The sequence below is a fragment of the Lytechinus variegatus genome, chromosome 5 (genome assembly GCF_018143015.1).
Source record: "Lytechinus variegatus isolate NC3 chromosome 5, Lvar_3.0, whole genome shotgun sequence".
NCBI lineage: Eukaryota > Metazoa > Echinodermata > Echinoidea > Temnopleuroida > Toxopneustidae > Lytechinus > Lytechinus variegatus.
In genome coordinates, this window is record NC_054744.1 from 36,687,734 (window position 1) to 36,703,826 (window position 16,093).

Consider the following 16,093-nt stretch of genomic DNA (forward strand, 5'->3'; position numbering starts at 1 on the left):
GTCCTTTTGCATAAAAGTTACTATTTTTTAACTTTGTCATCCGATGGTTTCTTCAACGGAATTCTCGAATTTGATTGGCTGCCGAACAATAATTCCATGGTAGTTTAATGCCTACAGTCAACCACTGAAAATCCGACCTCCATGAGTTAACCAAACTTGTATTCTCCTAAAACTAAGATTGGCCCAATCAATCTGCTCAAGAAATATCGTCGTCCAAATTTGGAAAAAAAAATGAAAATAGAAGAGATTATTTTTCGACCCTCTGCAAAAACTTAATGTTTTCCAGGATTTTGTCTATTCAAAATATTTCGCCCTATAATGATGGTATCAAAAATATAAATAGCTGAATAAAAAAGTGTATGGACGTGTGAAATTTACTTCGTAATTTTGAATAGACTGATAGTTGTAATTAATTCAACATTGTTTTACCGCGCATGTAATTACGATTATACCCGGCGATTATACCTTCTCAGAATAAACAGACAACCGTTTCCTGATGCAGGACTGACTGTTCTTCTCCTGGTTTCGGTTGCAAGTGATTGCCAAGAGACTGTCAGATTAGTTTCGAGAGGAATTGTATATCGTTAACTATATTCTTTTTGTAATCGTGTCGTTGTACTTAGTACACTTGAAGCAAGGGTGTTATTTACTTCATACTTGAATACTGAACAGAAGTTTAGGTAGTACTTCTTTATATTTACACAGTGATCTAGCGATATCTATGAGGGATACCACGGATAGATCATTGGCCTTTATATAACCTGAGAAACGACCTGACACTGTCAGCACGGTCGAACAATTCGGGAAAAACTATATGCCGGACTATATGCCATGGATCTGGACGAGGCGCTCAAATCCTTGGGCGATTTCGGGCGATATCAGACCATCATTTACGTGCTCATATGCCTGGTCGGGCAACTCACACAGTCATGGCATATGCTAGCCATCACCTTCTTGGGGGCGGTTCCCGAGCATCGTTGTCTCATTCCTCCAGGGGAGGATCCAGCGGGTGAAGATGTCGTCATGGACCCTTGGAATCATTACTATCCGGTCGAGCAGGGCAAGACAGAAGGCGAAGGTCCGGTGAATTCCAGCTGTTTGAGATTTGTGAACTTCACCGCTGGCAATGCAACGGAGGGGTGCATCGATGGATGGGTTTATGATGAAGATCTCTATGGGAAAACGATTGCAACGGAGGTAAGATCATTCACGGATGATGAAATATTAACTCGTTAAACGCATTCAAATTGAGAAGGGGTGGGGGGGGGGAGAGAGAGGGGGGGGGGGGTAAAGTGGATGAGAGAGAGAGGGGAAGAGATGGGAATGGGTGTAATTGGATAGGAAGTGGCAAAGATATTAGACAAAATATTACACTAGTTTAGTGTAATATTTTGTCTTGGAACTGCTTATTACCATTTATATTAACCATATACACCGTAGGTAAGTTCTATATTTTGCGAGTGAAGCTCATATTTTTTTATACAGATTTATTGATTATTATTGATAGAACTAAATGAATATAAGTCCTAAATAAATGAAACGAAGTCCTAATCGGGTAAGTTAATCTTTCTCTTTTGTTCGTTAAAGAGTCCTTTAAATAAAAATGAAATACAGGTCACCTTTGATCGACGTGAATCAGTGATTGCCCCCTCGTCATGACCTCCATTTATGCATCTTGATCTGTTGTCATAGAAACAGGGTCACAAGTTTATGACTTTCAATGAAATTAGATCCAACCCACGCATATATATTTTCCTCTCTCTCTACTGTAGTGTCCTTTCACCAACGATCAACTCACCTCCTATTCTAACTCTTTCCCAGCCCCTCTCTCTTTCATTATGTCTCTCGTCTCCTGGCTCCCCCTCCCCATCTCTCCATCCCCCTCTCCCCCTCTCTCTACCTCCTCTTACTCTTATTCTCAACTGAGTTGTGACTATACAATAAAAGGAGTGGGTGCGATGGTACATCAGATTGTGCTACCAATATATATATATCAGTTTGATGTAAATGGCAAATCTAATGGCTCTAAAATTCTCTTACATCTGTGGGTCTACAATGATATAGTAAAGGTGATGGATTGTAAACGTTACCATCTTATATAATTTGGTTGATATTTTGGTCAATGTACGGCAAATCTAAACTTGGATTTTGATTACAGAGCAATTCCATTATTGATCCAATAGACGTCATGCTAATGTACATAAAATCAAAGGTCGATAAAGAGCAGTTATTTTTGAGTGCAAAGTGCATTCCTTTCAAATCAGTAGGCATATAGTGCCATAATAGTGTGAATAGCAAACAATTTGTTTGCAGGTTTAAATATTCTGTGGTGTTTTAAAAGTAGAAACATTATGAATCAAGATTAGCTATTTTCTGCAAGTTAAAGCCCCTCTCATAAATCTTCTGACCATTGAATCTCATTAAATAAAAACATTTATGCTTTGAACTTTACTAGATGCAACATAACGGCGTTAAAAGTTCTCTGGATTTTCTAACTCGCATTTTCTCTTTTCCCTATCTCGACCTCTTACACTTTTTTAAAGGTTTTTTTTTTCCTTTTTGATTCCATACAAACAGTAAGGGGGTGATAACCATAATGCCTACATCGCCCCTAAAAATAGTTAAAAAAAAAGGGGGGGGGAATTGAAATATACGATTGAAACATAATTACAAGAAAATTATTTCATTGATGTCATTAATATCATGATGCAATATAAGTGCAATTTTCACCCTTTTCAATTTTCAAGTTCTTTCTCACGTCTTTGGAATGCTCTTTCAGCTTCCCTTCGTTGTATACCAAATATTACATTGTTCAGATCCAATTTAAAGACTTATCTTATGAGGAAAGCATATTCAACATAGCCCCATTTACAATGTCCTCGATATTTCTAATTTTTGGTAATATAATTTCTGATCCATCTTTGTTTGTATATGCTCTACATTGCAAAGCGCTTTATATGGATTTCACGAATGCGCTTTATAAGACTAGGTTATTATTACTATTTTTATTATCAATTTCTAGTATGTAAATCTCACTGCGCCTAACTGCTGCACATATACTCCTCATCATGCATGTCATGTATCATAAAGAACTTCGTTAAAGGGATGGTCTGGGCTGAAAATATTCATATCTAAATAAATAAAGTAAAATTCACAGAGCAAAATGCTGAAAATTCCATCAAAATCGAACAAGAAGTAACGATTTTATTGAATTTTAAAGTTTATCAATATTTTGTGAAAACAGGTATAATCTGCACATCATCATCATGAATATTTAGGCCTATGTCACAACCCCACTTTCCTTTTTCTTATGTTATTACCTGAAATCATTATTCATTTTTTCATACATGAAAATGATGTGTCTCCATTATGATGAAATGGGTTGTGGCAATAAAGAAGTAATGCACTGAATCAGTTGTCAATCTAATTGTTTTAGTTATTGGTAGAAATTTTTTGAAGAAACCTAATTTTATACAATAAAATACAAAAAAAGTGGGAATATGAAATCATCAGCCCACCTAATGAATATTCATAAAGACATGCCTAGAGCTGTTTTACCGGAAAAATACAATCTTTTAAATTCAATAACTGTGTCATTTGTTATCCGATTTTGAACGAATTTTCAGAATTTTCCTTTATGAATTTTTCTCTATTTTTATTGAGATATAGATATTTCCAGCCTGCACCTTCCCTCTAATGCAAATTCACTTATTCTCATTTGAAGTCCATAGTGCTCATTTTGGAATGGAACAATCCAATATAAATATAAGGGATATGAGTAAAGTTTATCCGTCCCCTAATAAAAAATGTGTACGCCCTAAGTTGAAGAAATTTCATTTTCGTCGTATTGCAACAAGTTTTTATCCTAAAAGTCGGATTCATTTCACGCTTTGTCTAATCACGGCATTTCATTTGAAAGGAGAATCGAAAAAAAATTGAATTCTTGTAACAAATTTGATTGAAACAAATATCAGTTGTTCTTGTCGATTAGTCCCACCATTCCTATTATTATTTGTTGATCTTTAATGTTTTTTTTTAGTGGGATCTGGTTTGCAATGACAAAGACAAAGTGGATCTTTCTACTTCCATCTTCATGGGTGGGGTTATGGTCGGATCATTAATGTTTGGACAGCTCTCTGATCGTTTTGGAAGGAAGCCGATATGGTTTATTTCCATCTGGGCCCAAATCGCTTTCGGTGTCGCCGTCGCTTTCTCCCCAAACTACTGGACCTTTGTCGCCCTCCGATTCTTCGTCGGTGTTTTCGAACAGGTATGGCACCGTTCATATTCTCTAAGCAAAGGGACTGAGGAAAATGGAAGATTGTTCGTTGTTAAATACCTGTTCTTCTTTATTGTGTAATGTTAATTTAATGCCACTGGATGCCGATTCTTTCTTATACACCCCTCCCATACACGGACGATGAACGTATTGGGTCTTTGATCTTTAATCTATACCATGTATACAGGCTTATATAATGACAACTCCATACAAAATGAAATGAAATAATGATTACGATGATGATAATGTTAATGATATTAAATAATACTTATAGTAATATTAATAATAATAATGATGATTATAGTGATTAAGAATGATAATAAAATAATAACTATAATGATGATAATGATAATAAGAGCAATTATAATGATAATAGTAACAATAGTATAATAGAAAAATTATCATTATCATCATTATAATTTCCGTTATTTCTCAGGGTATCGATTTAACATCTTACGTGATGGTAACTGAGATGTTTACACCGAGTAAGCGTGGACCAGCGGGTATTCTTCTAACTATATTTTGGGCATCAGGGATTATGTCACTACCAGGTTTGGCATTCCTCCTCAAGGATTGGGTCTATCTACAACTCGCCATCTCCTTGCCCAACGTATTAACCATCTTCATCATAATGTAAGTGCTTCAGTGTTGGACATGGAAATAGACAACTACTTATATTTCAGACAATGTAATACAATTATATTCTGATCAGAAGAGTATTTCCATTCGACAATTACTTTGTTATGTGTAAGTGTGTATCCGGGATTGAATGATGCGATCAATAATTTTTTTATGCCTTAAAATTGCTATTTAGACTCAAATGGCAGTGTAGCTTAGGTCAGCTTTAGTAACAAACCCTCACACAGAATATAAATGATAGCGGATCTACAGCCTCGATTATATTCTCTCATTTTTTTTATGTTTGTGGTATTTACATTTTGACTGCATAAACTCAGGAAACGCTCGTTTTAAGGCTATAAGAGCTATGCCGATCATTTCATTACAATTATTCTCTGAATGATTATATTATCTAAAAAATAACTACTTGGTGAACTTCGAACTACTATTGTTTTATGAATAGAATAATCCCAGAATCGACCAGATGGCTATTGTCCCGCGGGAAAGTTGAACAAGCCGAAGCAAACCTCCAGAGGATCGCCAAATTTAATGGCAAGGAAATGCCCTCACCCATCCTCTCCCAGTACCAGACCAACACCTGGACCAAAGACTCGAGCAACTACGATATCTGGACCTTGTCTAGACGGACTAAAGTCAATGCAAAGCTCAGACAGGTTTCTGTATCATCGGATCCTGATCTCTATGACCTCACCAATGGTGATACAAAGACACTTACTCTGGTGGAGGGGTACAGTATAAGTAGCATGGACGCGCTTGCAGATGGTGGCGCCCTATTTGGTGAGGAGAAGAGATACACAGTCATTGATTTGGTCCGGACGCGAAACCTGAGGAAGCTGACTCTCATCATGGTGTTTGTGTGGTAAGCATGTGAAGTTTATTACGACGTGTTAAAGCTGCATACTAAATGTGCAATCCAAAGAATTAGATGTGAGATTGCTCAGAAGCAGCCTGTCCTTCGTATTTCAGGTGAATGTGATTTAGATACATATATGATTATACTATTTAGGACAAAGACTAAACGCATGTCCCTAGAATCATTATCTTTCCGTCGCCCCTATAGCTGTCCATGCAAAATATATTTGAATAGATCTTCAAATCATCGTTTTAAGTTTACAGCTCCAAAATTTTGTAATAAATTGCACTGTGAATGAAAAACGTTTCATCACCTGCCCTAAAAAGCTTTGTCTTCATCAAAGACGTATTCTTTTCCACTTTATTTAAATTAGTTATCCCTGGCCATGTGCGTCAGTACTGCAAAAGAAATGAGGTTTGGAGATGTTTTACATCATATGTTTGTAGACAATAACAGATTGACAATTTCTAAATTGTCATAAAAACAAAATAGTTTGACCATCATTTTCTTCTCCGCTTAAGGATTTCAGGTACCGCGTTGGCGGTGGAAGAATCTTTAAGATTTTGAATGACCGTCTGTCTTGAATTACTATGACCAATATCATAATTATGTGAGCTAAATCTTCTGAATTAATTTGGAATATGAAAATAAGAAATAAGTATTCTGAAGTTATGATAACAGGGCGGCGATCCTTGGGGAGGGGGCAGGACATAGTGCCCCCACTTTTTGAAGCAATGAAAATGTGCCTTTTTCATGCCAGAAAAATGCCCCTCATCAAAAGATTAGGAGTGTGCACTGTGCCCCTTTCTCCTGAGAAGGACCCGTTTCAGGTGTTACCAAGTACCTTTTCTCGTACAAGTGCCAATTTTTACAAAAAGTGTTCTGTGCCCCTCTTACCTCAGAAGGACCCGTTATATGTGTTAGCAAGTCCCCCTTGCCTTCTAGTATGTGCCCTTTCTCGAACCAGTGCCTGTTTTTACCAAAGAAAAGTGTCCCTCACGAAGATGTTCTATGGCCCTTTCACCAGAGATGAAGACCCGTGGTATGTGTTAATGTGAGTCCTTGCCTTATCATAGGCACCTGTTCTTCATATAAGATAAGTTGACCCTAAAAACACATTTTCGTACCCGATAACCTTCTGGTTTCTTTATTTAGAGTTCTGCTTCCTTCTACTGCTCTGCAAGTGTAACCCCTTTTCAAAATATGATTTGCCTCTTTTGGTTCTTTTCTTTTGAAATGAAATTCACCAATGATTGTAACATTCTCAGGTGAAAGGGGCACAGAACACGTTCGTAAGGGTCACTTTCCTTGGGTAAAAAAGGGGCATTGAAGCAAGAAAGGGCACACGGGTCCTTCTCAGGTGAAAGGGGCATAGAATACGTTCTTGAGGGGAACTTTTCTTGGGTAAAAAAGGGGATTGATATTGATACGAGAAAGGGAAGCTGTAAGAAGGTTACGTATCTTCAGTTTCTTAAGCCATGTGAGTGGTGTACATAAGTCATTTTTTTCTCTGTTTTAAGACAGTGCCCTTTTCAAAAGAAAAGGTGCCCCTTTTTCCTGAACCACCTACTTTTAATTTCGCTACTCCGCCCCTGTATGATATCATAATAGATTTTTTTTACTGTATTAACCCACTTTCTGGATATTCGACCTTTAAAAAGTATAAACAAATTAAGTTAATCCAGGCTTGGGTAAAGTTACGCTGGTCAACATTCTAACGTGATTACCTTAAAATTGGAAAGAGGTAAGAAAATAAAGGGTGACTAATGAGACAAGATAAGAATACACTTTAGTCAACGATTTAGTCAAAGCTTGAAACAGCAATTAACACGAACGGTTACACTTCGTAATTCCGAAGGTTCTTTATTCCGAAGGTTCGTAATTCCGAAACACGTAAATTGCCTATACCTCGATGTTCGTTAATCCGAAAACGAAAAAGGGTTCGTTAATCCGAACATTTGTGGCGTTATTCCGACGGTTCGTTATTCCGAAGGTTCGATAATCCGAAAACGAAATAAGGTTCGTTTTCCCGAAGGTTCGTTAATCCGAAAACGAAATAAGGTTCGTTGTTCCGAAGGTTCGTTAATCCGAAAACGAAATAAGGTTCGTTGTTCCGAAGGTTCGTTAATCCGAAAACGAAATAAGGTTCGTTTTCCCGAAGGTTCGTTAATCCGAAAACGAAATAAGGTTCGTTAATCCGAAAACAAAATAAGGTTCGTTGATCCGAAAAATGAAAACCGGGAAAGCAGAGGCAGAGGCAAGGGGGAAGCGGGGGACGCTGTTGACGTTCAATTGTTATGAGGATGGGAAGGCAAGGGCGGCCGAACGAATTTTCGTTTGGGGGTAAGGCCAAAATATGAAACTCATACGTCAAAATGGGCACTTTGGTGATATTTTCACCTTAAGATTATCATCTGCTTGAAGTCATTGTGTGTTTGATAATGATTAATTAGAGAAAAAACTTTTTTGAAGTGACTTTCTATAATGGCAAAATGTATATTTGGGCTTTATTTTTCGGGAGAGAGTATAATGAGCGAGCGGCTTGGTAAAACAAATTCAAAGGTGAAGTTGTAAAACGTTTTTTGGGGTCAACTATTCTTGAAATGGCATTATTGCGAGGTGTTGCGAGCGTGAATCACAAGCTATAACTTTAGGGTATTTCAATAAATTCAATAAATTAACACGAGCGCAAAACGCGAGCTTAAACATACTGACCAGAAAAGGAACCTGTTAAAGAAAGCATTTAGTGACCTCTCTAGGATGCATATTTCACCAATCGAATGAGAGTGCGAAGCGCAAGCTGAAAATTTGCAATATTCCAGCCTGAAAACTTAACTTAACTTGTATACTGTAAAAAGAGTATTTTATTTCGAAAAAACGTGAAAAACGGCATGTTCATTTTTGAAAAAGGAACTTTCCCATTTTGGAAAATGTTCATTTCTCTGTTTTTTATTTCATTTTTTGGGTGCAAGTGCCCCCTGCCTCCCTCCCGGCGGATCCAACTTTCGTCAAATAGGGGGGGGGGTAATTTTTTTTCAGCCTTATTTTCCTCGATCGGCAGCTTAAAGTTGATTTTTGTTTGTTTCTTTGAAAGGGTAGTCCTATAACAGTCAATAATTAGCTTTATACTTATAAAATAAAGTAAATATGCAATAACATGATAAACCCTTTTTAAATAATGCGAGCGCGAGCTATATTTTTTTAAATGATGGGCAATATGCTTGTGATCTTCAAAACGAGATGCCTATGTAACTAAATTTAGATAATAACTGCGAGCAAGAAGCACGAACAGGAATTTTAAAGCTCTGACCTGATCTAAAGGGGACATTTTAAGAACTTTTTGCAGTTAGCCATGAAGACGATGCGTGTTTCAACCAGTGGCGGCGGAACGTATTTTTCTTTGGGGGGGGGGGGGGCAAAGCCAAAAAAGGGCCAATAGGGGCAATTTGGTGCAAACGGATATTTTCACCATGAGATTATCATCTGTGTAAAGAGGTTGTGTGTTTTGTAGTAATTGAATTGAGCAAAAATTTTAAAGTGATCACTGATTGATAAGTTATTTATTTACGTTTCATTTCTGCGAGCGTAGCGAGCAAGCGGTGGGGGAGGGGGGGAATCAAATCTGAAGATGTAAAATTCGCCTTTTTGGTCAATTACTGTTAAAAGGGCATCCTTGTGAGATGTTGCGAGCGAATCACGTGCTCAACCTTTTGGAAATTTCATGTAGGCCTAGAATGATAATAATGATATAGTTATTATTTACCCAGGGAAGCCACTTCAGTTCTGAAAACTGTTCTCCCAGCTATTATTTTTTTTACAAGAATGCCTAGAATGTCCAGTTTTCAGGTTGGAAAATCGGAAAAATTTGGCTCACGTTTCTCGCTCGCATCAAGTATTGTTTATTGAGGGACTCATTCTATTCCTGGTTAAAAAAAGTATAAAATGTCCAGTTTTCAGGTTGGAATATCACAAATTTTAAGCTTGCGGTTCGCGCTCTCATTGTTTAGTTCGTGAGATATATATTCGATTCATTCTTAAAAGATTACTTTCAGGTCAGTATATAAACAAATTACAGCTCGCCCTCGAGTTAATTCTTTAAAAAGATACACATCTTTCTCACAATTACATAAAAAGCTCAGAATGTTTAAGCTCACGTCTTGTTACATGAAATGTCCACTAGTTTGAGATTGCGATTCGCGCTTTCAACATCTCACAAGGATCATTATTATAGCATTACTTTTATTTTTATTACCAGCAGAAGCTTTTATTAAAAATGACATCCCCTCCAATACAAATCCTTTTATCTAGAGGTTACCCGCGCGCGACCAACACACTTGATTCCCTGCATCTTTAAACCATTTGCTTAGGCAGTAATTGCTCAGATAAAATCGAAATTAGCCTATGCTTGATCAGGGCGCCTATTCTTAATGAAATACATGCTTTTGGCCACAACACACGCATGTATCATCGATCGTTATTACTATCATTGCATAATATCGTGTAATCTTGTAATGACACCGTTTTTGTTACCAAAATGAATAATTTTCATTTTCGGAAATACGAACCTTATATAATTTTCGGATTAACGAACCTCATTTCGTTTTCGGATTAACGAACCTTCGGAATTACGAACCTTATTTCGTTTTTGGATTAACGAACCTCATTCGTTTTTGGATTGACGAACCTTCGGAATTACGAAGCTCATTTTGTTTTCGGATTAACGAACCTTCGGAATTACGAACCTTATTTCGTTTTCGGATTGACGAACCTTCGGAATTACGAACCTTATTTCGTTTTCGGATTGACGAACCTTCGAAATAACCGAAGCTTCGGAATTACGAATGTATGCGGGTGTCAACATGGTCAATATATTGAGATTTTTCTCCAGGGAGTATGGCAGTTTCGTCAGTTGAACGGAAAGAAGCTTAGTTTAAATACACATTATGCGACCTACGGAAATAAAATCACGATCAATATTGTTTTCATATGATATTATTCAGGTTTGTAAATAGCGTTATCTACTATGGACTGTCACTGAACACAGATAGTCTAGCAGGCGATCCTTATCTTAATTTCTTCATTAGTGGAGCTGTCGAGGTTCCCGCCTATTTCGTTGCAGCTGGTCTTGTCAAATGGTATGTAGTTTGATTTAGAATAGCGGTTTAAACAAATTTCTGACAGCTTTTGGATAAGATTTAAAATTAAGTATGAAAAATTCAACGGAGCTCGGCACACATTTATATTCAAATTATGATCATATAGATTTTACCAGATATCAAACTCTAATATAGGACTACTATTTTTTACCACCTTGTTTTTAACGTTCTAATTGCTCCGACAACTTACTGTCCATGTCAACTGAAGGGTACACTAAAACGCAACAAAACATAACAATTTTGCTATTGTAATGTCAATATATTGAATGAGAAATGATTTATCATGTTTATTGAATTTGTTCATTAAAAATATCAATTTTTTAAAAATAATATTCTCCTATTCCCTGTCCACTTATATAAGCTCCATCTGCCATGTCGCTCGTTCTGTTTATTGTCAATTCTTTTTATTCCATTTTGTTTATCTTACATTTTCTTATTCCTTTCTTGCTCTACTTCTTTTTTTTTCTTTTTTTATAGATTTAATTCCCCGTCTCTTCGTTTATTTCTTCTGTCATCTCTTTCATTCGTCATTCATCTCTCTTTATTTCCTTGTTCATTACCTGTATTAATATTTTTTCTTCTTTCTTCCTTCCCCATTAATTTTCTTATCAATTTTCTTTTTCCCTTTTCTTTCTTTTTGATTTTGTTGTTTTTCTATTTTCCAATCTGTTTTTCTTTCTTTCTTTATTATTTGTATCCATTATTTTTTTGTTAGTAAAATCATTTTGAAGTCGTTCGTCTAATCCTGAAGATTACAATGTTGTTATACCTTACAGGATTGGCAGACGTGCTTCTTTGTGTGCTTGTCATATAATCGGTGGAATAGCCTGTATAACAACAGAGTTTATTCCTACTCAAACAGGTATTAACAGAAAAAAACTTTCCATTTATTTCATAGGCCTTATATCAAAGATGCAGAATATGCAGGAACTAAATGGCAACCAACTGTTACAGAGAAGTTTTTGAATAGCATATTAATGACCAAACAGTTTTGATTAAGGATTTGGCTTATTTCATGGTGAATTAATGTTGTAAAAACGAGACGTGTCTTTCAAGAATAAAAAGTTTTATTATGAAAAAATGGAATAATACAACCATGGATCTACTTTACCATGTATACGTAGGTCCATGATAAAACTGATTGAACATTGTCTTCAAAATTATTGTCGATATTTATGCAATCATGACTGCATGAAAATTGATACTTTACGAAAAAAAGTTTGCTAGTCTGATAACTAAGAGCATAGGATGGCATTTGGGTAACTTCTGAAGATTCCATTGCAAAGAAGAACGGGTGTAACGGTTCCACGATACACAATCTGACCAGTATTTTGTGGGCATAAGATGGTCCTGTAAAGCGTGTTATTTATACCTCATCACATTTACTTAAATACGGCGGCCGTATGGCGATTCGAAGACAGCCGTTCTATTAATTATAATTCATACCAATTATGTAGCTATTACAAAAAAAAAATGTTAAAACGGCTGTTTTCGACTCGCCGTACGACTGCCGTATAGAACACATGTTACTAAGGTATAAAGCAACAAAATGTAAACAAAACAAACAGAATGTGAGAAAAAAAAACAGAATTCCGGATCATTTTCCCCCAAACGGGATATGACAACATTACGTTTTTATTTATGATTTTTATTGACAATTTTAGAATATCTCAATAAGTTGAATCATTTATTGTAAAGCCTTTTGTAAGACAAAAATATTGTGAATATTAGTTAATTTTTCAATCATAATTTGCAGTTTGAGTTAATGAAAAGGATTTTAAATCTCACTAGGGCATCAGGGGAGCGATTCATGAAAGGGGTTGTCGGACCTGACAAGTCAGGGTTTATCCGACAGTTGCCATATGAACTGTGCCCCTCAGCCAATCAAGGAAAGTTGTCAGATCTGTCCACTTGTCGGATGAAAATGTCGATGAAACGCTCCCTAGGTGCTAATGACAAAAAAGGATACAAATTCAAATTATCATACGGAATATTTTCAGTCTGTTAGCATATTGGGTGCTTCTTGAACTGACCCGAGAAATACAAATAAGAAATTGAGGATAATTCCATTCTGTGAAATAGGACTTTACAAAACTGAAATAAATCCACTCTGATCTCGCTGCATCGTTTCATCACTCTGCTATTTCAATTCTTTATTATGTTTTTTCAGATGGCGGTACAGATCTGTCGCCTGTTATTGTGACCGTAGCGATGGTTGGCAAATTTTGTATATCAGCCTCGTACGCCATTGTATTCCTTTATGCATCAGAGTTATTTCCTACAGTTATCAGGTAATGAAGGAGTGGAAAGGCACCTGTGATAAAAATGAATAGATTCCTAGATAATGAATTAATTCAAAGAAAATACCTAATTTTAGAGTTTTGCAGTGCTTCATTGAAACCGTTGTGTTCTTTGCCGCCAATTGAAAAGTTGTAATAAATGAGCTGATGATTTCACATCGCCACTGATTTAACTTATCATGCTTACTATTATTTATTATCTATATTGACAGTATCCATCTTCATTCTATTCTGTCAGAAGTTGAATTTACCTCTGATTTTTTTTTGTATCTTATAGGAATCTTGGATTGGGTGTTTCGTCATTTTCATCTCGAGTTGGCGGCATCGTTGCTCCTTTATTGTTAGCGCTCGTAAGTCTCGTTTTTTTAAATAATCTAAAATAACATGGGATTTTTACAGTGTGTTATCAGTGGAGTAATGAGCCAAACATTTTGAGGGGTATAGACCATAGATCATGGGGCAAAAATAAAATCGCGAACGATAAATATTTTGACTATTTCAAAATGCAAAATCTAATGCTTTTTCTGATTCCATCATAGATTTTGGCATGACATTCGGAAAATATCACACCTTTTCCTCTTATTTTCATTTCTTTGCCCTCCCTTTTGTTCTTATCACAATAAAGAAAAAAAATGACGGCAATATGACATTTAACATTCATTCTGTATGAATGAAACCCTCTTTGATTACGACTCACTACTCGCTCTCTTCATCATGAATATCCACCCTGCTAATAATTCTGAAAGCAACCCTCTTTGTTTATTATGAATATTCTTTGTGATTAGTTACCTTCGATGTAAACAATAGTAGCGGCCTTTGCAGGGCCTTGGGAACGATTTTTTTTACAGGAGGTGCTGATGTGAATTTGACAAGCAAAAAAAAAAGAAAGAAAGAAAAGGTTTTCAATTCAAAATAAAGGTTATGTTGATCCTGATGAATTTGACAAGCCAAAAAAAAGAATGTAGGTCATTTTGGTTACATTTATCTTTTTAATTTTGATGACGAGTCACAGCTGATGCAGAGGACGTACCCCTGACGAGTTTTGAGAAGCAAAATTAATTTGTAATGTAAAAATGCAATGAAAACAGACGTGTGCCTCCTGTTTTGAAATTGAAGATCTTTTTTTTTTGCTTGTCAATCTTTTCTGGTACTAATTCCTTTATTTGTGGTTGAAGACCTTAAGACCCTTTTTTTTGGCATGTCAATATTTTTTCTGGTACGAAATCCTTTTGGCTTGTCTTTGAAGACCTTTTTTTTCCTTGTCAAATTTTTTTTCTGGTACGAAATTCTTGTGGCTAGTGGTTAAAGACCTTTTTTTTGCTTGTCAATTTTTTTGCACGGACGAAATATCCTCCAAAAAAATTGCCCCCCTTTGGAAAATCCGCTGCCATGGGCCCTTGTCAGATTCTGGTTATGGTTGATATAATGCACCCGTTTCTGTTTTATGGGTAGGGAGCGTTTTGATATAGGAACTTACATACGAAAGAAAACATGATTTTTCTCGGAATGGTCTGAAGTGGATTTAACCCCTTTTGCAAACAAACTCTTCATAGGTGTTCTTCCAATATTATGTCAATGTACGTCACATTCATTCCCTTGCCCCTTTTCACCCGTTTCACCCTAGGGAGACTACCAGTATTGGTTACCAATGACTATCTTTGGTTCTCTCTCGATCCTGGCTGGGGTAAGCGTATTACCCCTCCCCGAGACACTGGGTCGTACCCAACCACAGACCATACAGGATGGTGAAGATCTACATCGCAAGGTGGGGACCAAGCGTGCTACTGATAAGCTACCATTCGCAGGACACATCAATTTAGAAGATCATGACACAAAGTTATGATTTCTAACATAAGTTGAGACATCAACCATGGAGATCTGCTTGGCCATAAACTCTAATAATCAGATGCGAGTTATAAAAAAAACGTTTTTAACATGGACATACAAACCTCCAGAAAAATCTTTCTATGAAGGGTTCTTTGTTTTAAAGAACCTTCAACATGTTTAATGATTTGAAGATGTACCAAAATAGTCCTAAAGAATCGGTTTGCTAATTTTTGTTACAAGGTTACGGACTCGTATAGGTAACATCCGTGATCGAATGTCATTTCTAAAAACTTAAGCAGGTTTTGGACCATAACTCAGTGTACTAATTCTCACCCATGAAGATAACTTTATGTTTAAATTGTTATTATTGTTTATGGTGAGAAGGGTCAGAATACAAAGATACAGATCCTTGATAATCATCATTGAATATACTGATACTGACAGTAATAGCTTGATTGTTTTATTTGAATTTTACAATTATGAATAAACAATATATATATGTAAATATCTATTGCAGAAACCATCATTATTTTTATGCACCTTCGTAATCTCAGTTCTGCGTCTTTCACGGAAGAATCCCGCAAGTGCATTCGCATCGCCATTCCTCATGTCATGTAAAGAAAAACTTTTGATGATGTTGATGACTTCATTGTCTTGTTTAATGATCATAACTGTCTTGATCATTCAAACTTTTGATAGATGAAGTGTTATACTTTCATTTGAATCGCGATTTTGATATTCAATTTGATTTTATTCACCTGAACAGGAATTGATTGTTGTAGACAAATGTAAATGGAGCAAATGTTCACTTGAATTTTGTAAGAACACATTCCAAAATAAGTAACGCCGATTGAAATTCAGCATATTATACTGTATAAATATGTCCTCGATCAAAATCCTGAGTGAATAAGCCAGAATCCCTATTGAAGCACAAATGTGGAATGTTGTATGATCAAAGAACTGTATATGAAAATGACATATGTTCATGTATGAATAAACACGATTTATAAAAATGCTAATTAAATCAAATAGGGCTTTT

General features: G+C 36.1%; 1 protein-coding gene across 1 annotated transcript; it reads left to right on the forward strand.

Moving 5' to 3' along the window:
• Positions 1-412: 412 nt before the first annotated feature.
• LOC121416044 (solute carrier family 22 member 21-like) lies at positions 413-15,166 on the forward strand. The gene is made up of 9 exons (XM_041609482.1): positions 413-1,197; positions 4,040-4,270; positions 4,716-4,912; positions 5,361-5,777; positions 10,772-10,906; positions 11,704-11,789; positions 13,098-13,218; positions 13,505-13,577; positions 14,852-15,166. The coding sequence occupies exons 1-9, from the start codon at positions 832-834 to the stop codon at positions 15,068-15,070; spliced, it is 1,845 nt and encodes a 614-aa protein (XP_041465416.1). The 5' UTR covers positions 413-831; the 3' UTR covers positions 15,071-15,166.
• The last annotated feature ends 927 nt before the right edge of the window (positions 15,167-16,093 follow it).